Genomic DNA, 24,650 nt, shown 5'->3' on the forward strand with positions numbered 1-24,650 from the left:
TAAGTAATATATAATTAATGGGGATATGATATTGTAACCCGAATAATGGCTCTGTTCCGCAATATTTTTTCCGGACGTATTTCCGTGTTTGTTCCGATCTTTAGTTTTATCTCGAAATCAACTTCCGGGGCGTTCAGGAACGCAGTCTTTGCACTACACCTTGATGAATTTTACCGATAACAACGATTTGCAATGACACAATACAGTGTACCATTCAAGTAGAGATGTTTTAGTTACTTGGTTGAAGTTCTCATAATTGTAAGTATATGATTGACAGTTCTGTATGCGTCGTTCTTTATTTTCAGGGGTACGTTTCTTCATTTGTTGGCACATTTTTTTTTTCGCGCCGTGTTTGCCGTTTGTGTCTTTCAACCAGTAACGTCAAATTGATAAGTTTAGCACAATGGTTTAAAAAAACTTGAATTTGTCAGGGTTGTAGGTAGGAATTTATCTGAGTATGTCCCAGGTGAATGACAATGAATGTAGTAAATAGAAAAAAAGAGATAAAGACTTTAAAAGAGTAAATGTGCATGGGTCAAAATTGCACACAATACATGTACATGGGAAAAAATTATCAATGATCAGGCCTTTTATTCCCGTTTTTTATCTTGACAGTCCCTGGAGGATTTTCAACAATGAATGAATTATTCATACCCTACAACAAGGTCAAGAAGGCGTCTAGTGCGAGATTACTCTGACATCCAATGGCTGATTTGCCTGACAAGCTGGGCCTTGGCCCCTAGCATCCACTTCAGTGGTATTTAAAGTATTGTACTGTGAGTAAGTTAAAGGTAAAAAAAAATATTACTTCTAAGTCTAAACTAAAATTAAAATTGAGAATGGAAAGTCTAAACACATTAAAAAACCTAAACAGTCAGATCCTTCATTAATCAGTAGGTACACAATGTATATATGTAAGCGTACTTTCATTCCACCATGTTTTTATTCCGGGTAGCTGTTTTTCCCTTGAGAATATTGGATGTAAATAGTGTGAAAGGGTCGATCTTGATATTGTTGTTTTTGTTTATTTTAGACCGATTTATTGTTTACATAAATAAAAGGATTAAAATTAGATTTCCAAGGAACCAGTTTAAATAATCTGAGTCAATCTAATGAATAATGAGTACTAAAACACTTCATCAATGTATGGATCTAAAGCACAAGAGTAATCAATCCAGGTATAAAATAACTAGCTATAGTGCAATCATTCTGGTACAAAATCACTAGTGTAATCATTCCTGGTTCAAAAACAATTGTGTGAACATTCCTTGGACGAGAACTCTCCATTTATTACATAGATCAACTATGCACATTTCAATTACATGAAAAAATATCAATAAGCCCAATTTTATATATATTTCCCCTTCAAAAAAGCTTTTTTAGAATGTTATAGTGACTGGTGGATGTTTTACACTGGACCAGGATAAAAAAAAAAACCTAGTGAATTTTTGTTGGTGGATAAAAATCACTAGGTATTTTATTCCTCTGGATAAAGTGCACTGGCAGAATCAAACCACTGTTACATATACACATCAAAACTACACATACATGTGAACCTCCCGACGGGAGTACAAAACTCCCGTTTTCAGGGGTCTCCTCCCGTCCTCCCGTTTAGGAGAAAAAACTCCCGTGTATAAAATATTTCGTGAATGAAAAATTTCAGACGCCATATTTGATCATTTCTTACTACTGTACGGGTGTAATTGACACCTGTGTAAAAGTTTACCTGTACATCAAAGAAGATGTATAGTTAATTGGCTTCACTTGACAGCTTGGGTGTCAAACATACTGGTAATCAACGATGTTTACCTATGGCTAACTGCCGTTGTGTTATAAAAACGATGTGTATTGGGAATATTGAAATACATTTTTGTTACTTCCCTTTGTTTTATCCTGTTTTCAGTTATTTTGCTTTTAAAAATGTTAATTATAAAAAGACTATAAATGATTAATATTTTAATCAAATAATCATAAAAGGATGTTGATTAAATGAATTTAAATGTTTTGGGACAAATAAAAAAATATAAATTTATGATTTATTTTAGCAATCTAGACCTCCTTTCAATGATCAAATTGAAGTTTATATTGCAAATCTGTTTAGTTTTCATGAGATTGGAATAAATAATATGAACATTTAGACTGATAAAAGTTCTTATTAGTTTAATTGGGATTATAAAACCTTAGGATTGAGAAAAGTAGATGTTAGAATATATAACATTTGATTGTGTAAGCTAGAAATAGCAAAACATTTTACACTGTTTAACTCTTTTTTAGTTTTCTACAAATATGACTTTCATAATGCTTAAAAGCCATGCAGTACTACTGTTAGTGTTTGTTATTTTTTTAATTAATTTATGATGTTGCAAACAAACATGTACAGCTTATTTCTTTCTTATTTGTCTATACATTTACCAATGATAAGGAGATGGAGACATGAATGAAAGATATAATGATTTATTTGCAAGCAGTGAACAATCATTTATCAAAAACAAAACAAAACTAAACAGGAAACAGATTCTTCTTAACATTTTATTTTATTCAAATAGAAAGGCAATAAGGGTACTATAAACATATTACAATTTGTAAAAAAAACAAAATTTCTACATCATACGGTTACATTTACGACAAAATTTATGTCGATAAAAAACCTCCTGATCTGAGTCCTAATCTCCTGACCAAAATTCCCAAATCTCCTGATCTGAGTTTCACAGTCCATCACATGTATGACTACACTAAAATGTAACAATGAGGTATAAGCATGACAAGAACAGTTTTCATGAGTCTACTCTGAGTAAACAGTTATATCAAAGTTAGGAACTACATCAAGTTGTAATGAAATGTGTTATAAAAACTGAAATTACATAGTACATGTAGTAATTTCAATAAAAAGCACCCCTCTTAACTTAATTTAAAAAAAACATAATACTTTTTTTTTCTGCAAGCATAAACTAATTACAAAAACAAAAACTGCTGCCATGCACATAACTATGTGAATTACTGTTTGTGATTAATATCATACATATAAGTCTTAAAAGTGAAAAGTTGAATCTACATGTATATATTTTGCTTTGTGATCAGAATATTGTATCATTTGTGATACCAAAAGTCACTCAAGTATTGAAATAGAACAAAACTCAGGGATCACTACAGAATTTATTTTAAGGGTGGTGCTGATATTGAAATTACAATCACACAAGATCATTATCTTTTAATTAGGAAAAAGATAATCAAATTAAACATGTTAAAGCCGTTGTAAAAAAAAAAATTGTAATGAAGGCATGAATTTATACTTTTGAAGTAAAAATTGTTAAAAAATTTCAAGGTAAGGGTTGAGCTGAAAAATTTACGGTGGAGTAGCTCCACCATTAAATAGCCTCTGGTGATCCATGATTAACTACAGTAACTACTTGTATATTCATGAAATTTGTATGGCACCAATTTTTATACGACCCCAAAAAAAATTTGGGATCGTATAATGGTATGATGTCGTCGTCGTCAGAAGACACATTGGTTTCCGGATAATAACTTTAGTTTAAGTGAATAGATCTTTCTGAAATTTTTTCAGAAGGTTCAATACCACAAAATGAAGGTTGGGATTAATTTTGGGGATGAAGGTCCCAACCGTTTAGGAAAAAGGGGCCCAAAACAAGCATTTTTCTAGTTTCAGGATAATAACTTGTGTACAAGTATTTCAATTGCTCTGAAATTATATCACAATGTTTAAAATCACAAGTAGAAGGTCTGGATTCATTTTCAGGGTTATGGGGCCATAGTTTAGGAATTAAGGGCCAAAAAGGGGCCAAAACAAGCATTTTTCTAGCTTCCAGACAATAATTTAACTTGTGTGTAATTGTATGGATCTCTCTGAAATTGTACCACAACGTACCATATAACAAAGGGGAGGCTGGGATTAAGTTTTGGGTTAATTGCCCAAAATTATGTAGGATTTAAGGGCCTAAAAAGGGACAAAAAGAAGCATGTTTCTAGTTTCCAACCAATCATGACGATAACTTGTGTTTAAGTGTATGGATTTCTCTGAAATTGTACTACAAGGTTCAATACTACAAAAGAAAGCATGGGAATGAGTTTAAGGGTTATTGCTCCAATGGGGGTTTCAAAAAGTGGTGGGGTGGGGATTTTTTGTTTACCATTTTTTTTTAAATTTCAAATTTCAAATTTTGAAAAGTTTCAAGAATGCAAGAAGAAATATTCAATTGCACAGTATTGTGCAATAGATTTGTTAGATCTTTGACCACATTAATTTTGTGACAAAAACCCATATTATGTAAAAAATTTGATCACAATCCAAATTCAGACAGTATCAAGCTTGAATATTGTGACCAAATTTGCCCACACTGTTCAGGGTTCGACCACTGGGGTCGTATATAGCTGCGCCCTGCGGAGCACCTGGTTTTTCCTGAAAAGGGCAGGGCGTTTAGAAAACAAGGCAGGGCGCCATACCATGCCAAAGCCCCCTTGTAGGAAATACTACATGTATTTTATGTAAATATGTCTCTAATGCATATGTAATTTCAGTATTGCTTTTGAATAAAATTAATGTGGCTAATTGAAACACTAAGTTTATAAAATTTCAACAAAACAACTGAATGTCAAAATTTTTAACCTTAATTTTCTCAAAAACAAGTACAGTATCCTATATGCTTCATTTCATGGCAATTTAATATGAAACTGCATTGACTCTCCTTAAATGTGTTTTCTTAAACATGTTATACATGATTTGCATAATTTACATGATTTTTAGTTCACCTGGACCGAAGGGTTGTGAGCTTTTCTCATCACTTGGCTTCCACCGTTGTCGTCGGCGGCGTCGTTAACTTTTACAAAAATCTTCTCCTCTGAAACTACTGGGCCAAATTTAACCAATCTTGGCCCCAATCATCATTGGTGTATCTAATTTTAAAAATGTGTCCGATGACCCGGCAAACCAAACAAGATGGCCGCCATGACTAAAAATAGAACATAGGGGTAAAATGTAGATTTTGGCTTATATCTCTGAAACCAAAGCATTTAGAGCAAATCTGACATGGGGTAAAATTGTTTATCAGGTAAAGATCTATCTGACCTGAAATTTTCAGATGAATCGGAAAACTCATTGTTGGGTTGCTTCCATTAAATTGGTAATTTTAAGGAAATTTTGCCGTTTTTGGTTATTATCTTGAATATTATTATAGATAAAGATAAACTGTAAACAGAAATAATGTTCAGCAAAGAAAGATCTACAAATAAGTCACCTGACCAAAATGGTCAGTTGACCCCTTAAGGAGTTATTGCCCTTTATAGTCAATTTTTTACAATTTTCATAAATTTTGTGAATTTTTGTAAATTTTTACAAAATATTTTCCTCTTTAACTACTGGGCAAAGTTCATTTTAGATGGAGATAATTGTAAGCAGCAAGAATGTTCAATAAAGTAAGATCTACAAACACATCTCACCATCACCAAGATCACAGTTTTTTCATGAATCCATCTGTGTTCTTTTGTTTGATGTGCACATAGACCAAGGTGAGCGACACAGGCTCTTTAGATCCTCTAGTTAATATGTACCTGCAGTAACAAGTATCCTGGTGTAAATTATATTTTTTCTTATGTATATTTATTCTTTCAGATTTGAAAATGTTATCAGAAGATCTACAAGAATCAGAAACAGAGGAATCACCCGATTTACATTCAAGTCTTCCAGAGTTAAAATTATGGAAAGTGACAAAACTTCAAGAGTGGTTAGAAAAACACAAATTGAAAAAGTCAGGATTAAAGGAAGTATTGGTAAACCGGGTTTATCGAGCAATGTCTGGTTACATGGATTCAGATCCAGATAGCTCAGATGAGAACTTAGGTGAGGATTTAATTCCTGTACATGAGATTTCAAATTGGAAGACACTAGACTTTAGTGACATTCCAAATGGTTTGGCCTCAAAAGATGTAGACGGTTATTTTCTCTACCAAAAGAACCCTACAACAGGAGCAAGATTGCACTTTGACCGACAAATGAAAAAGGCAAAACGACTATGCAATGAAGGGTTTATCAGAGATATACTATATAGTGATTTATCAGACTTTTGCTATATCAAGTCCAAGTGTTTACCCTCTATGAAACAGTCTGTTAGTATTGGGACATCTGGCATGACTGCCAAATTTTATAGTTTAAATGTATGCCTAGGTAGAAAATTTGGAAATATCTTCAATGCTAGATGCAACTGTAAGGCAGGTGGGGCTGGTCTCTGTGCACATGTAGGTGCTTTACTGTATACTTTAGTTAAAACCAAAGATTCATGCACATCAAGTGAGTGTACTTGGGATCGTCCTAGACCTCTGCAGCGAAAGCCAAGTCCTGCAAGAGTCTGCGATATAACTTTTACTAAGACAGAAAAAGAAACACAAACAAAAAAAGTCCGACCATATCCTGGAATATACCAAGCTGGACCTATTAAGGAGATTCAGAATGAGACTTTTCTAGATGACATTTTAAAAGGGTTGGAGAATGCATATCCACAGTGTGTTTTATATCAGACACTTAGGTTTGAAAATGCAAATATTGATCCTTTTTTGGAATTGTTCTACCCGGACTATATGTTTTGTGACTTTGTAAATCTCACACGTGATACCTGTGTTAAAGACTTCACACACTTTTTTGACAACCTAAAAGTTACAGATGCAATTAGTCAAACCCTTGAAGAGGGAACAAGAGGTCAAAGTGTCAATACTAATTGGATAAAGGCTCGAAAAAACTTAATAACAGCATCTGTTATGGGAGAAGTTTATAAAAGAAAAAAGCTTGTGCCAGACAATTTGTTGAAAAAAATTTGTGGATATGTGACTGTTCCAGATAGGGTCAAGAGCATAAAGTATGGACGCAAATATGAATCGGTTGCTGTAAGTCAGTACATTCAGAAACATACAAAAGAATGTGGAAATACTACAGTCGAGTCTCGTGGACTATTAGTCAACCCCAAATATCCCTTTTTAGGGGCTAGCATCGATTCACTGGTCACTTGCAACAAATGTGGTGTTGGCTTAGTTGAAGTAAAATGTCCGTATGGCTCAGACAGTAAAAAGGAACCATGGAGGAATAAAACTCCAATTGAGTGTGCCAAAGATACCAACTTCTGTTGCAATGAAGTCGATGGACAGCTTGAATTAAAAGACACAAGTAATTATATGTATCAGGTTCAGGGTCAGTTAGGAGTGTATGAACTGAACTGGGTAGATTTTGTAATTTGGACTAAAAAAGGTATCAGTGTAGAGAGAATTAACTTTGATGAATCTACATGGAATTCTATGTTGCAAAAGCTCAAAGAATTTTATATTGGTTGTGTTATACCAGAAATATTTACAAGGAGAGTAGAACGGGGGAAACCACTGTATTAGAATTTAACTTGTTAACTACCATTTTGACTATCAGCAACCTACTTTAATATACATGTATATCCAAAATAGCTGATATAAATATAAACAGCAATAAATGTTCCCCCGACTTTTTTAAAAGGTGGTACTGAACACCTTGACTAAAATTTACTTGGCTCATTTAATTTTCATAAAATTTTTACAAAATATTAACTTTGACACTTTCATGACTTTGACAAAAATATAAAAATTTCAAAAAAACTTGAACCACACACTTTATCAGAAAAAAATCATTGAATATATAGCAGTTTGACAAATATTAATTTTGATCATTGAGAAGCTTATAATTTTTAATTCCTAGTTATTATTCACACATTTGTCCTTTAGTCTTTTTAATACTATCATGACTATACGGTAGTTATCATGGTTATATCATACCACAAACAAATTTTTCTATGACTATTATCTCTCATTTTTTGGCACTTGTATACATGTAAATGAAACAAACATAAAAACATCCAAAAACTTTGATCATGTTGATGGCAATAGTTTATAGCATAAAGCATTATGGAGTTATTCTTTTATTAAAGTAGAAAAGATGTCATTGATGGATGAGTTGGTGTTTTATATTACATGTAAGTGGCAAATATTATCTTTATCTATCATGCCTATGGCATGTACATGTATGATATTGCAAGTACTCGACATGTCACAGTTTACTCAAAAAATTTGTTTGTAAACATGAATTGTTATTATATATATTATTAGTATGGGGCTATGACAGATGTATAAGTTTTACCAAAAACATTGTGGGACGAGCCATTGTTTAATGTAGTTTCAATTTTGCTTTATTTTATCAAAGCACTTTTATTTTCATGTCGTTGAAATGATTAATTTCTTATTTTAATATAAGTAGCATTTTCAAATTTTGGAAAGGCTTCAGAGTTTCAGAAACTATATAATAATAACCTCTCACTACACATTTCTTTTATACTGGACCTATATATAAGACTTTCCATTGGTATGTACCAGTTGATTGTGCAGCATTGAGACAAATTAAAGTTTATCTCGAGCTCTTATTCATATTTTTTATTTACTTTGGCAATTTCTTATTGAGGATTATTTTGATTTTTGAGACTTTTACATTATGATTTTTGAAATTAAGTTTTTATGATTTAGGAATTTTAACATTTATTATTTTGACATTTAAGGAATAACTGTAATATTTTTTCTTTCTATGAAGAAATAACATAAAAAATGTGGTGCACACTGAATAACCCACGTAGCGGGTTATTTGAAAGTGTGCACCACATATTTTATGTTATTTCGAATAGACAGAAAAAATATTACGGTGATAATTATTTCTTATAATTTAATTCTAAATTTCATTTTAAACCGGAGTAAATCATGAAAAAACGTCACGGTCACATGACTATATTATGTCTATGGGCTGATAAACAAAACGACGTCAGCCAATCAGAAGATGCGTTACATCCAAAATCAAATTATTGTAAATTGTAAGAAATATTTTTTTCCCCCATATTTTTGTACTTAAATGAGAATCTTATTATTGCTGTATGACATTGTTTATTAATTGATTTGTTATCATCATTCATCAAAGGTGTTATTGTTAATTAAATTATTTAAACCTTCTTGGTGTTTTATCATGTTTATCATAGATGTCGGAAGATGTGGTATGAATGCCAATGAGACAACTCTCCATCCAAATAACAATTTATAAAAGTAAACCATTATAGGTCAATGTACGGCCTTCAACACGGAGCCTTGGCTCACACTGAACAAAAAACTTTAAAGGGCACCAAAATTACTAGACGTGAAGAACCATTCAAACGGGAAAACCAACGGTCTAATCTATATAAAAAACCGAGAAACACGTATAAATTACATAAACAAACGACAACTACTGTACATCAGATTATGTATGCCTATCAGAACATTGAGTCTAGCTATAGACTCATGATACTGACCTCTTGTCCCTTTGTTCAGGTACAATGTACATGTACATACTATTTAGCCCCTCTTCTTATCTTATTATATTTGTTGAATGAAATGATTGTATGATACATGAATGCCTGGTCGGTTCATCTCAGTTCCAAGGTTCAATAGTCAAAGTTAAGTTTTCATGGTTAGTATAAATGAAATAAATATTAATAAAAAGATGTGGTACATGATTGCCAATGAGACAATTTTCCACATGAGACTAAATTTAAATCTCACAGAAATTTACAAAGACCTGTATGACCTTCAATAGTGAGTGAAACCCATATTGCATAGTAGGATATAAAAGGCCATAACCATGCTAACTGTCAAATGTAAAATAATTGAAACCAGAAAACTAATGACCTGATTTATGTACAAAATAAAGAAAACAAATTTAAACAAAAATAAAAGTAGTCATGCCAAAACAAAAGTCCAAGAACCATAACTCTGGACAAAATCATCAGACTTAAGACAAAATTCGAAATTGATAGAAATCAAGTCATTATAAAATTATATACCAAATATCGAATCAATATCTTCAAGAACAAATAAATAAAAAAGAGTGAGAAACTGATGTCGGACTGACAGATGGACAGACAAACTGTTTACACCTAAAATTTCTCTCCAAAATCAACATCTGTTGAGGATGGACATGGCGGATGAAAGTGAATTCAAAATAAATGAGGCAGGAACTGAATGTTTTTGTTTTTTTCTTTTTCTTTGGTAATTTTAGGTTCTATGTTAATTAAAGTTTGTAAAATCCAAGAGGGCAATAAAATCAAGAAATGATTAAAAAAGTTTCATCATTTTTATTAACAGGATATAACAAACAAAAAAAACATAACATGAACACATTGCTTACTACCTTTTGAAAAGAATTCAAAACCGAGATTGACAGTTTTTTTTGCTCTGCAAATAATTGCAGGAAATATAGTTATTAGTTTCTGTCATAAATACAGTTTGTTTTACATTTTTTTTTGTGGTTTTCTCCCTCATTTTTTTTGGAGGCTCAGGTTCAAAAAAGATTTTATAATGATAACAAATGATAAGAAAATGAAGATAAATTACTTTCCATGTAAGAGTAACCCTTTCAGAAGGCGTACACCAAATTTTTTTTATTCAAATATCAATAATAATAAATTAAAAAAAATAGTATATCAACACCGTGTTTAACCAGATTTTGTTGCACTCCTGACACTTTCCATTTACAACAGACAGAACACTTGAAAGAAATTATATGAATTATAAAATGTAGGTTAAAGTTTTTAAATAATATAATCATTTGATAATTAAAGTAAAGGTTATTTCTTTCATATTAGTGTTGATTCTTTTGACAAAAATACACCAAGTATATATTAATTTTGTTAAAATAAACTTGTGTTTTAATTTTTTTAAAAGAGTTCCCATGATTTAAAATGTTTTATTTTTAATGACAGACATGACAGACATACTGAAAATAACTATATATAATTTTAGTCATATTTTTCTATCGATTCTGCTTTTAAGCATACAACCAGATGCTCCGCAGGGCGTAGCTTTATACGACCGCAGAGGTTGAACCCTGAACAGTTGGGGCAAGTATGGACACAACATTCAAGCTGGATTCTGCTCTAAATTTGGATTGTGATTAAATAGTTGACACAGCATAGGTTTCTATCACAGAATGAATGTATTCAAATGAACTTAAAATTTTTGTTTTCTCTTAGAGCAATTCACTATGCTGTTGAATATAAATCCTCTCAAAAAAATGTTTGAAGAAATTTTCTTTTTATTTATGAAATTTCAAATGAGAAAAATTGAACCCAATTTTTTAATCACATCCCCCTTTCCCTTATTCCAAAACTAATTTCAATTAAAATATTCTAATGGAGTTTGCAACAATTACTACTCATTTAAATACATCATAAAATATTAAGATGTAAAAAAACTGCTTGTTATCACTGAATGGTAAAGATAATTTAAATTTATCAGTTGGTAGTAAAAAGTGAATATACATTGTATATTGTATATAACAAAGATTTAAATTGATTCTGGACAAAGAAAGATAACTCCAATTAAAAAAAAATCTTGCAGATATTTCTTGCTTACTTTACTGGACAAAGAAAGATAACTCTTAATTAAAAAAAAAAATTGCTATTTCACAATATTGTGAAATTAGATATTTCTTGCCATTGCACAATACTGTGCAATTGAAAAGACTTGCTATTGCACAATACTTAATATAATAATTTTAGATCCTGATTTGGACCAACTTGAAAACTGGGCCCATAATCAAAAATCTAAGTACATGTTTAGATTCAGCATATCAAAGAGGCCCAAGAATTTGATTTTTGTTAAAATCAAACTTAGTTTAATTTTGGACCCTTTGCACTTTAATTTAGACCAATTTTAAAACTGGATCAAAAATTAAGAATCTACATACACAGTTTGATTTGGCATATCAAAGAACTCCAATTATTCAATTTTTGATGAAATCAAACAATGTTTAATTTTGGACCTCGATTTGGGCCAACTTGAAAACTGGGCCAATAATAAAAACTCTAAGTACATTTTTAGATTCAGCATATCAAAGAACCCCAAGGTTTCAATTTTTGTTAAAATCAAACTAAGTTTAATTTTGGACCCTTTGGACCTTAATGTAGACCAATTTGAAAACGGGACCAAAAGTTAAGAATCTACATACACAGATAGATTCGGCATATTAAAGAACCCCAATTATTCAATTTTGATGAAATCAAAACAAAGTTTAATTTTGGACCCTTTGGGCCCCTTTTTCCTTAACTGTTGGGACCAAAACTCCCAAAATCAATACCAACCTTCCTTTTATAGTCATAAACCTTGTGTTTAAATTTCATAGATTTCTATTTACTTATACTAACGCTATGGTGCGAAAACCAAGAAAAATGCTTATTTGGGTCCCTTTTTGGCCCCTAATTCCTAAACTGTTGGGATAGAAACTCCCAAAATCAATACCAACCTTCCTTTTGTGGTCATAAACATTGTGTTTACATTTCATTGATTTCTATTTACTTTAACTAAAGTTATTGTGCGAAAACCAAGAATAATGCTTATTTGGACCCTTTTTTGGACCCTAATTCCTAAACTGTTGAAACCAAAACTCCCAAAATCAATCCCAACCTTTCTTTTGTGGTCATAAACCTTGTGTCAAAATTTCATAGATTTCTATTAACTTAAACTAAAGTTATAGTGCGAAAACAAAGAAAATGCTTATTTGGGCCCTTTTTGGCCCCTAATTCCTAAAATATTGGGACCAAAACTCCCAAAATCAATACCAGCCTTCCTTTAATGGTCATAAACCTTGTGTTAAAATTTCATAGATTTCTATTCACTTTTACTAAAGTTAGAGTGCGAAAACTAAAAGTATTCGGACGACGACGACGACGACGACGACGACGACGCCAACGTGATAGCAATATACGACGAAATTTTTTTCAAAATTTGCGGTCGTATAAAAATGTATACAACAATTTCAACTGATTATGTTGCATCCCTGACACTGTGTATGTACAACCATTAAATACAAAATATATGAATATCTTGGAATTTCCATTATTTGGTCTTAATAAGTTTTAAATTTTGGAAGTTAAATTGGCATGATTAGCAAGCAAAATACATGAACAGTTTTATTTAAGAAGTGGAGGCAACAAATTTGTAAATGCGGCACAAATGAAAATCATTTGCTCTGATAAATGAGCCTCAGATATTGGTAAACGAGAGTTTAGTATATTATAGTTTTTTATTTGCTCCATTTTCATTTCCACAACTATTCTTGCAGAAGCAATGCTATTGGTTTTAAAAAATTCCAGGTGTGACATCTGCTTCTTCGTTGAGACTCTTGATGGCATATTTAGTCCCACATCGGCTGGAAGCAGGTCTTCTACGGTGAAGCCCTTATCAGCCATAATTACATCCCCTTTGCTAAGTTTTGGCAAAAATTCATCATGTTGCACAATGTGTCGATCTGACACATTTCCTCCCCACAGTCTAGAAATGAAAGTTACCATGCCACTTGGTGTTACACCAATCAGTACCTTGAAGGTGTTAGAGTGCTTGTATTCAGACCATGTCATCCATTGAGCCTTTAATGATGAAGGTTTTTCAATGTAAAATTCAGTGCAATCTACCACAATTCTTGTATCTGGATGCCCAGTGAAAAGTTTTGGCAAGTTACAAACTATTTGTTCTCGTGTTGGCCAGGTAACTAATGATTTGCAATTATCAAATAGAAAGTTAATCCAAGTGTTCATTATACGAGAAACAGTGGATTCAGACACTCTAAAAATATCAGCTAAATGTTCCTGCAGAAGTCCTAGTCGCAATCGCATCATAACCATAAAGAATTCATCAATTGGTCTTAAAAAGCGCTTTCTTCCTGGTTTTAAATTTCCTTCTTGTTGGTAGGATTTTTCACCCATGGATCGGGATTCTCCTTCCCAATAATTCAGCTTATCTGCTCCATGTTTAAGTAGTACTGAAAAGAACATCCAAAAAACACTAAAATTAACAAATCCAGTGTAAAATCTCACTTTGGCATTATCATGTTTCACATTTTCAATTTTTATTTGTGGCAAGTCTGTCTGAATGCCTACACTCACAGAATGGATCTGGATATCTGTCTCAATATTGTCTGTTGTTGTACATGTACTTGCATTGGTTGTAAATGTAGTAATTTCAGTTTGTGTACAGCTTGTCCTGAATGAACACGTATTTACTTTGTCAATGTCAGAGGCAATATTAAGATCCTTCATGATACTAATGTTTGGTATTTTTATATTTTCATTTTCGTCTAACTCCGCTGTGTCAGTATTTGTATTTTCTGAATGGACTTCTTTTCTAAAAAGTGGACGACGTGTAGTCACCTTCTTCATTGGCTTAGAAGGAAAGATAGTTGGAATTGATTCATGTGCAAATGGTCCATCAAAATGAGCACTACAAACTCTTGTACTGTCATTAACAATTAAGTTTGCCCTCACATTTTTAAGTCTCTGAATCCACAGTTTTTTAATATGGGCTTTTTTTTCTGACATGGGAATACGGTGAAGTATAAATTTTGTTCCATCTGGTCCTATCTTGTCAGATGTATGACTGCATCCTGGGACACAACAATATTTCTTTCCAGTGCTGAAAAATATAAAAATAAACATGATAAAAAAGGTCATTTTATTATTTTATTTCTAAGCAATCAATGTAATATAATTGGATATGTTGTCAGACAGTTAGAATTTTAAAATAATTTTTATCAATTTTTTTTTCATTGTATTAATATAACTTACTTTCTTTTTTTTGGAAAGGGGGGGGGGGGGTCAAATGTGTTCAGATAGGTACACAATAGATTGAAAGTTCTGTCATTTTAGCAGAAAAGTTGGCATCCCAATTTATAGCACTTGACTAAAGTGCAGTATTACTGCCAGTAACTGACTAACACAATAAAATTAACGGTACCAATTTTTCTTGCACCAGATGCGCATTTCGACAAAACATGTCTCTTCAGTGATGCTCGTGGCCAAAATATTTGCAATCCAAAGTATATATAAAAGATGAAGAGCTATAATTCAAAAGATCCAAAAAGTATAGCCAAATCCGTGAAAGGAATCAGAGCTTTGCATGAGGGAGATACATTCCTTAATTTATAATAATTTCTACGTACGGTTACGCTTAAAAAGTTTTAAATAAAAAAAACATGTCATTTTGCATTTGGGCTTCTAGTTGCCTTTGGCACTCATATCACATATCAAATATAAATCTTAAAGTAAGATAACGCTATTCATGTCTGCCTTACCTTTTTTTCTTCGTGAACATAGTGGAGGATGCTGCGTTCATCTTAGCTGCTGATGATGTTGAACGCCCCGGAAGTTATACCGGAATACTAATTTCGGAACGTATACGGAACTACCCCCGGATTTGCTATTGCGGAACAGAGCCATTCAGTCGTTATATTCCGCTGATCTACGAAGGCTACATTAACGCCTGAACGTCTTCCTCGATCAAGACCGTCAACCGGAAAATTCACACCGCTTTGCAACATGGGAATTTTAATGTTAATTGATGTTAATTAATTAGTATCGGATTTGTGTTAATTGACCACACGTGCTTGGCAAGACAATTACAAGACAGTTGCGCAGACTCATTATCCTGATCGCCGCTGATTGGCTCTCTCTCACAGAGAGCAGGCGACGCGACCAATGATCATAAGGAGTTCAAGCCCTAGTGTGGGAGAAAATCGGACACGGAAAGGGCTTGAATTATTCGAGTTAATGATATTGTTGTCTGAGATGATATTCAACCATTGGTGGAGTAAATGTTTTGACACTGTATTACTTTTAATAAAAAAGGTGTAAACATGGAAGTCATGACGATCATTGAATGTTATAATATCATTGGTTTTAGGGTGTATAAAATAAATACCGGTAGCTTATATTTTTATAGTACAAATGTATATGGAAGGGGAACGTATTATAAAAGTGTTCTAATTTACAGTTGTGTGGTTTTATATTCTAACAAAAAGAAAACATTGAAAGCTCATCCTAATAACCATACATGTATAGATATTTTCATATGGTGTTTAGCAATTGACAAGTAACCATATGCCAAGCTCCAAATCATTCTGAGTCTGTTGTAACTAAATTCAACAAGTGGACTTTACCAACAATCTGAGGTCAACCGTCAACATCAATCCTAAAAAACACTAACTTGACTAAGATACTATGACAGCAATATAACACTTAACTTTATAGGGAAACTACAGGGCTTTTATTCAAATGGTGTTGAGTTTAAGTCATTTGGCAGAAAAGTATGTACAGAGGACAAATTTCTATTATAAAAATATTTTCATACTTAGATTTCTGATAAAAATGTTTAAAATTTAGTCAACATTTCAAGATCACAAAAAATTTAAAAAGAGCAAAAAAAAGGACATAAATGAATTTAAAAGAAAAGTGTAGATGATATTTAACTACTGTGGATTCATTTATTTTCGTGGGTACCAATTTTCGTGGTTTGCAGAAACTTGACATATTCGTGGATATTTAATTTCATGGTTTTGGCAAAGTCTATACTCATTCCTTTACAAAATTTGTATTTCGTTGAACATTTGAATTCGTGATTTTCCTGTGCCAACGAAATCCACAAAAATTGGTATCCAACGAATATTAATGAATCCACAGTAATAAAAGGATATTATGTTTTAGACTGAAGATTTAACAGAAGTGTCAGATGGAGAAACAGTTTGTGGACAACATAGCTTTAACATTCCTATGAACCCAGAAGCTGGAATTATAAATCTTCTCAGACAAGGATACTTTGCTCTGCAACTTTTACCAGAAAATTCTAGTGCAGGTAAACATTTTTTTTGATAGGGATACAGGTTTTACCGTAAAAATTCGAATGTAGGTAAATATTTTGATTTTTCAAAGGTAATGGTATTATAAAATTCAGTTCTAACTAGCTAGAAATTCTAGAGTATGTATATATTTTTCAAATTCTTAGGCAAATGTTATTTATTAAACCAATTCTGTACAAAAATTGTTTTTGTCTTCTTTAACTGATTTAAAAATTTATTGTGCAATGCTGGGAGTGCAGAAATATATCTCCCTGTAATTTTTTTTTTATAATAGTTATGTGTTGTCACAGATGATATTCAAGGAAAATATATACCTTAGTGGTCTGTATTACCTCTGTATGTACATATATGTATATGTTTCAGGTATATGTGTTGTAACGGATGGCAGTTTAGGAGTTACAGTTACTGATTCAAACAGATTTGATGCTCTGATGACACAATTAAGAAACAGTACTATTGCCTGCTCATTCCTGAAGATGGGTGACACTTATTGTGCACGTGCTCAGTTTGGACATATACCACATGTAGAATTACTTCAATTCATATCAACAGCTACATTTGGAGCCTACTTTTCTTCATGTCCAGATTTAGTAAGAATTAAAAACAAACTGAACCTGACACGATCAATAATTTACATGATTGTATAATTTCTTTTAATGAACGTTTTGGATTTTAGGATAGCAGAAGAAAAATCTTCTCTTCATAAAAATGAAACATAGTGGATGTTCCAGACTGTCATATCTCTAGCTTAGTCATTGCTGGTTTTTTTTGGTCTAATTTTTTACTGTAGTTTGTCATTTTGATTAAAAAGATTACCATTTATATGACCCTAAAGAGATGTAGGACATTCATAAGGCAACAAAGGAAAACTAGTAGACCCCTAGCAGTAAACATATTTTAGTTGTTGCCCTTTGTTGCTGTATAATTTATTTGTTTTCCATTCATTATGGGCCTTTTATAGCTGATTATGCTTTAAAACAATTCTAAGAAGTATGATTCAAGAGCCCTGTACTCAGAGTAATAGAAGAACAACATCATAGAATATCATGATTGTAATATATGTTAATGTAGATTCCTGTAAAATTGATGAGGTTTAAACAAAGACTTTTCTTTATTTTAGACTAAAGATACTAGCCAGCAGCCTAATGTTTACCATAAAGCCTTGTTACAATGGAGTTTCCAAAGAGGATTAGAGGGTTTCAGATATGATTTGGCCCATGGAATACAGCAGACCCCAGTACATCCTACAGCCTTGATTAACAAGTAAACCAACTTCCTTGCTCCTATTTTAGAGGATTTATAATTTATTGCAAAACAAATGCTTATTATAGATTTATTTTTAAGTCAAATGTACTTTACCAAAACTAAAAGAGCATATACAAAACTAGGATTTTTTGAAAAGTAGTGATTAAAAAGGCCTATTTAATGAATATATGTGTTCAGTAATCAATAATTTCTGTTTGTTTTGCTGGTACTTTTGTGACATGTATTATATCAAAAAAGTTTTTAAACAATTGCAAAAATTTGAATTTGTATGATACGATGATGTCCTCTTTGTTGTAGTAAGTGTAGTTGGAATCTTTGTCCGTGGACATATTTGGTCTCAAGATATTAACTTTGGTTTATTTGTATGGATCTCTATGAACTTTACCAGAAGGATCAATACCACAAAAAGATAGTTATTGATTTTATACAATGCTATCTTGACGTCATTTTATGTGTCCTTGTCGACGTTGTCCGATGACATTTGTGAACAGCATGCTCATATACTTTCATAATTTTGTAGGATCCTAGCCCATCCAATAAAAGTAGGTCCAAGCAGTGTGGTGAACCCAATTATCAGAAAGAAACACAAGGACATGAAATTGAACACTACATTAAATAGTGTGTTATCTGTGCGACTACGAGAAGGCTACACTATTAAAGATGTCTCAATAACTAAAGGTATTTATTTTTTAACGAACATAATTCAAGGATAATTCAAGGATTTCAACTATTATAAGCACAATCACAAAATAAGGACTTGGGAGTTTGTATCAATGACACAGCACCTAACAATCCTAAAAACTACAAAGGTATCTTATGACAGACTTTATTTGTAGAATGTTTGTAATTTCGATGAATAGTTTGAAGATCATGTTCCACATCTTTTAGCTTTTTATGTACTTTGTACTTTTTTTGTCTTTGTAGGAGGTACCCAGATTGAAGTGAGATTAGTGTTACCATGGAGAGAGTATGCTAAAATAGAATATTATGCAACAGCCTCATGGCCATTAGATCCTTCTAAGTAAGTAAAACATTGAATAGTTTAAATATTAAATATTTATATTATACTTATAAGCATTTCTGTTCATCCACCAAAGATTTTCTTAAAATCTACATCACAGTATGAATTCATATTTTGTCAGAAGCTTAACAGTGATGAGTTGTAATTGTTGGCTACTTTTGGGATCCATCAGATATCTACTTTTTTGTACAATCTGTTTGCTGATACTTTAAGTTTTACAAAATGTTAATGAACTTCTAAAGGTTATTTAATACATTTTTCATCACACTACCCTTAAGAACATCTGAACTACTAAAGTAAATAGAATGACCTCATATTTTGCCTGAAACTTAACAGTGATGAGACATGAGATGTATGTACTTTACATGCCTTTTTGACTCCTACTTCCAGTTTAAGATTCTTTGAATTATGTGAAGGCCTGTAAGGATATGCTTTCCATGACAAATCCTTCATTGACCTGTACCCTTGTATGTCCCAATGTTGTATTGAAGTTCAAATTTGAGTGGTGTGGTATAACTGTCAACCAGTTTTAAAGTTATTTCCCATTTTAATTAGAAAATTACTAAAGTATTCATTTCAGCACTTTTAGCTATCAAACTTTTATCCTGAATGCTTGTTACCACCAAACACAGATCAATTTCACAGTTTGTTGGTGTTTTGATATATGTACCTTCATAAATTGAAAAGTTGTTTAATAATGACAAGTTACAGATCAAGTTTGAATTTTGTACTGAATTAAAGTTTTTGTGCAGAGTTATGGTCCTTGGACTTAGTCTTACAAAATTCACTTAAATAATCAGCTTTCAACACTTTTTTTGTCATGCTTGAAGATATTGGACTTGATATTTATTATATATTTTACAGGTGAAGTTAGAATTATGTTCCAATATAATGAATTTCTTACTGGTAGGGGACTATGTATTGCCATGCAATACTCACAGAAAGCTTGTTTTCCATAGAATTCCTGTATAATAAACTCATACGAATATGATTTCATGCAATGCTTTTCAATTAGAGTATTGTCAACAGTATTACTACAAAACATAGAATAATTTTGTTAATGTAATACAATGCCCAAAAAAATAATGTAGTTCACTTGAAAAAGCAGTGGTTTACAGTAGACAACTTTCTAATTTCTATGAACTGCCCCAGTTGACATTGGGTCAATCGGGTTAAAAAGTGTCATGGACATTATGACATGAAGATATTTGCTTCATGTGGTCAATTTTTTTCATTGGAAAAGCACCAGTTGAATGGTTATATTAATGTTATACTGTATAAGTAGAAAAAAAATGTTTTTTACATAAAAAGAATTAATTCATTCATTTTTGATAATTTGGTGATATTATATTTCAGGAGACAAACTCAGGTAGAGATTATGATAGAAGGGAGTTACGATTTTCTACATGACATCACATGTTCTACACGTAGAGGGGTACTGAGGACTACAAATGTTAAAAACTTCTGGATGGCATTGCAAAGGTGAGTCATATGTATAAATATAACTCAAATTGAAAATTTGACAATATGCTCACCTTCAGAACATGTTATATTATAAGTTATCTACGTTCATATCTGTAGATAAGGATATTTTAACACCCTGAAGTACCCCAGTACACCATGAGGTGTATGTGGGGATAATGTAATTTGTACATTTTATATGTAATTTCTATTCAATATTTGAAACTATAACTGACCCTTCAATTAAACAAATATAGGAGTTATTGCCATTTAAACATTTATTTTTTTAACATTTTTTCATGTGTCTATTACTTTTTCAAAAAACTTCTTCTTTGAAACTACTTAGCCAAGAACTTCCAAATTTTTACTGAATATTCCTTAGAGTTTCTAGTTTATTAATTGTATCCAAAGTTTTGAACCATCAACAAACATGGCCACCATGGCTAAAAATTTAAAAATATCTGTGGAATGTTTTAACCATCAATGATGATATAATGATGATTGTTATGATATACTGTGGATTCATTTATTTTCGTGGGTACCAATTTTCGACGATAAGGGGAAAATTGTATGTTCGTGGATATGTAATTTCGTGGTTTTGCTAATATCTGCATACAAGCCTATAGAAACTGTGTCATTCATTGAACATTTAATTTTGTGGTTTACCTGTACCCACGAAATCCACGAAAATTGGTATCCAACGAATAATAATGAATCCACAGTACAATATACACCAATTAATTTACAGTTTATGTCAAGCTGACCAGCTGTTGGTACATCTACAGTCCTTTGGTTCCAGTCCAGTGCATTATAAATTAATCAGCAGCATTGCTAATGGTATTCCAGTGTTCTTCCTGCCTCCAAGTTCTTACAATCCAGAACTCAACAGTCAACACAATACTAAGTATGTCATGTATATACCTTTTATTAAAACTAATGTAGGTATTTAAGTCCAGTATGAATGTCTTGGTTAATCATATGCACATATAAGTTGGGAGTTGGTTATACCAAATCAATATTTTTTTAGATATGTACCATCACTGCATGGTTGGCTATAAAAGGCCATGTCATGAAAAATATGAAACAATTAATTTGAAAAATTAATGGCCTAATTTATAACAAAACAATTTATGAAAAACATATATATATTATTTGCTGTGGAGATGTTTTGAGTTTTCAGCATAGTCTTTACATTTCCCTTTGTTGTCTTGTAAATTTGTGTTATTGAGTCCTATTGATGTTTACTTCAAGTCTACATTTATTTAAATATAGAAGAAAAATATCATGAAATTGACAGTTATTGAAGCAACACTGATAGTAAATGGGATAAGAAATTAGAGTCAATCTAAAAAATGTGGAGGATATACATTATAAGTGATCTGTTGCCTATATATAGAGTTAAATATCATAGAAAGCATTAATTAAAATGATTTTTTTTTATTTTTCAGGGATACAGCTTTAAATCAGTTTGCATCATTCTGGAACCCTGTTGTAAATTTAGATATAAAAATTTGGTATGTTTTATTAGGCCAATCTTTGGCAGGAGCTCTCCTCTCTCTGCGAGGAAAATGTATCTCCCATGTATCTTGCTCTCTCCCTGGAACTTGTTGTTGATTGTTTTGCCTGTATCAGAAGGTGTTAAGCAAGCAATTTGAAATTGGATATCATTAGCTTTAAAGACAAGTTCACCAACTTATTTTAACATTGTAGACCTTCAATGTGTCTTAAAATCATGTTCACTCTATATCTTGAGGTTCATTTTTGATTTCAATGTTGATTCTGTGTAATGACTTTTTGACATCTTATATGCCATATATTATAAAGTCAGATTTCGCGTAATTGGCATAATATTAATAGACTGTTGAAGGCCGTACGGTCCCCTATAGTTGTTAATGTCTTTGTCATTTTGGTCTTTTGTGGATAGTTGTCTCATTGGCAATCATACCACATCTCTTTTTAGCTCACCTGGCCTGAAGGGCCAAGTGAGCTTTTCTCATCACTTGGCGTCCAGCGTCCGTCGTCGTCCTGCATCCGGCGTCGTTAACTTTTACAAAAATCTTCTCCTCTGAAACTGCTGGGCCAAATTAATCCAAACTTGGCCATAATCATCATTGGGGTATCTAGTTTAGAAATTGTGTGGCGTGACCCCGCCAACCAATCAAGATGGCCGCCACGGCTAAAAATAGAACATAGGGGTAAAATGCAGTTTTTGGCTTATAACTCAAAAACCAAAGCATTTAGAGCAAATCTGACATGGGGTATAAATGTTCATCAGGTCAAGATCTATCTGCCCTGAAATTTTCAGATGAATCAGACAACCAGTTGTTGGGTTGCTGCCCCTAAATTGGTAATTTTAAGGAAATTTTGCTGTTTTTGGTTATTATCTTGAATATTATTATAGATAGAGATAAACTGTAAACAGCAATAATGTTCAGCAAAGTAAGATTTACAAATAAGTTAACATGACGGAAATGGTCAAATGACCCCTTTAGGAGTTATTGCCCTTTATAGTTAATTTTTAACCATTTTTTGTAGATCTTAGTTATCTTTTACAAAAATCTTCTCCTCTGAAACTGCTGGGCCAAATTAATGCAAACTTGGCCATAATCATCATTAGGGTATCTTGTTTAGAAATTGTGTGGCGTGACCCCGTCAACCAACCAAGATGGCCGCCACGGCTTAAAATAGAACATAGGGGTAAAATGCAGTTTTTGGCTTATAACTCAAAAACCAAAGCATTTAGAGCAAATCTGACATGGGGTAAACATGTTCATCAGGTCAAAATCTATCTGCCCTGAATTTTTCAGGTGAATCGGACAACCTGTTGTTGGGTTGCTGCCCCTAAATTGGTAATTTTAAGGAAATTTTCCCGTTTTTGGTTATTATCTTGAATATTATTATAGATAGAGATAAACTGTAAACAGCAATAATGTTCAGCAAAGTAAGATTTACAAATAAGTTAACATGACCGAAATCGTCAGTTGACCCCTTTAGGAGTTATTTCCCTTTAAAGTCAATTTTTAACAATTTTTTAGCTCACCTGGCCCGAAGGGCCAAGTGAGCTTTTCCCATCACTTTGCGTCCGGCGTCCGTCGTCCGTCGTCGTTAACTTTTACAAAAATCTTCTCCTCTGAAACTACTGGGCCAAATTGAACCAAACTTGGCCACAATCATCATTGGGGTATCTAGTTTAAAAAATGTGTGGCGTGACCCGGTCAACCAACCAAGATGGCCGCCACGGCTAAAAATAGAACATAGGGGTAAAATGCAGTTTTTGGCTTATAACTCAAAAACCAAAGCATTTAGAGGAAATCTGACATGGGGTAAAAATGTTTATCAGGTCAAGATCTATCTGCCCTGAAATTTTCAGATGAATCGGTCAACCAGTTGTTGGGTTGCTGCCCCTGAATTGGTAATTTTGTGGAAATTTTGCAGTTTTTGGTTATTATCTTGAATATTATTATAGATAGAGATAAACTGTAAACAGCAATAATGTTTAGTAAAGTAGGATTTACAAATAAGTCAACATGACCGAAATGGTCAGTTGACCCGTTTAGGAGTAATTGCACTTTATAGTCAATTTTTAACCATTTTTCGTAAATCTTAGTTATCTTTTACAAAAATCTTCTCCTCTAAAACTGCTGGGCCAAATTGAACCAAACTTGGCCACAATCATCATTGGGGTATCTAGTTTAAAAAATGTGTGGCGTGACCCGGTCATCCAACCAAGATGGCCGCCACGGCAAAAAATAGAACATAGGGGTAAAATGCAGTTTTTGGCTTATAACTCAAAAACCAAAGCATTTAGAGGAAATCTGACATGGGGTAAAAATGTTTATCAGGTCAAGATCTATCTGCCCTGAAATTTTCAGATGAATCGGTCAACCCGTTGTTGGGTTGCTGCCCCTGAATTGGTAATTTTGTGGAAATTTTGCAGTTTTTGGTTATTATCTTGAATATTATTATAGATAGAGATAAACTGTAAACAGCAATAATGTTAAGTAAAGTAGGATTTACAAATAAGTCAACATGACCGAAATGGTCAGTTGACCCGTTTAGGAGTTATTGCCCTTTATAGTCAATTTTTAACCATTTTTCGTAAATCTTAGTTATCTTTTACAAAAATCTTCTCCTCTGAAACTACTGGGCCAAATTAATCCAGACTTGGCAATCATCATC

General features: G+C 32.4%; 2 protein-coding genes and 1 long non-coding RNA gene across 4 annotated transcripts in view; 2 read left to right on the top strand and 1 right to left on the bottom strand.

Annotated features, from left to right (window-relative positions):
- The window catches only part of LOC134705600 (KICSTOR complex protein SZT2-like), a 119,541-nt gene that overhangs the window by 9,419 nt on the left and 85,472 nt on the right, over positions 1-24,650 (top strand). Inside the window, exons 7-14 of the mRNA XM_063564325.1 lie at positions 16,572-16,719; positions 17,087-17,313; positions 17,844-17,986; positions 18,510-18,667; positions 18,914-19,010; positions 20,367-20,492; positions 21,220-21,375; positions 21,920-21,985. Coding sequence (XP_063420395.1) covers positions 16,572-16,719; positions 17,087-17,313; positions 17,844-17,986; positions 18,510-18,667; positions 18,914-19,010; positions 20,367-20,492; positions 21,220-21,375; positions 21,920-21,985 — 1,121 coding nt within the window. The remainder of the gene's footprint in view (positions 1-16,571; positions 16,720-17,086; positions 17,314-17,843; positions 17,987-18,509; positions 18,668-18,913; positions 19,011-20,366; positions 20,493-21,219; positions 21,376-21,919; positions 21,986-24,650) is intronic.
- Positions 51-9,101, top strand: LOC134695656 (uncharacterized). 2 transcript variants are annotated; one of them, XM_063557002.1, is made up of 3 exons: positions 51-258; positions 616-791; positions 5,627-9,101. In XM_063557002.1, the coding sequence occupies exon 3, from the start codon at positions 5,635-5,637 to the stop codon at positions 7,384-7,386; it is 1,752 nt and encodes a 583-aa protein (XP_063413072.1). In that variant the 5' UTR covers positions 51-258; positions 616-791; positions 5,627-5,634; the 3' UTR covers positions 7,387-9,101. The 2 variants fall into 2 exon arrangements, with proteins under 2 accessions (XP_063413072.1, XP_063413063.1); XM_063556993.1 differs by lacking the exon at positions 616-791 and having other exon boundaries at positions 5,627-9,100.
- Positions 13,602-15,303, bottom strand: LOC134695666 (uncharacterized). Its single transcript, XR_010102828.1, has 3 exons — positions 15,164-15,303; positions 14,358-14,505; positions 13,602-13,855 (listed from the first exon to the last, which is right to left on the bottom strand). It is a non-coding gene; the product is annotated as an uncharacterized LOC134695666 (long non-coding RNA).

Source organism: Mytilus trossulus, chromosome 1, assembly GCF_036588685.1.
Source record: "Mytilus trossulus isolate FHL-02 chromosome 1, PNRI_Mtr1.1.1.hap1, whole genome shotgun sequence".
Lineage (NCBI taxonomy): Eukaryota > Metazoa > Mollusca > Bivalvia > Mytilida > Mytilidae > Mytilus > Mytilus trossulus.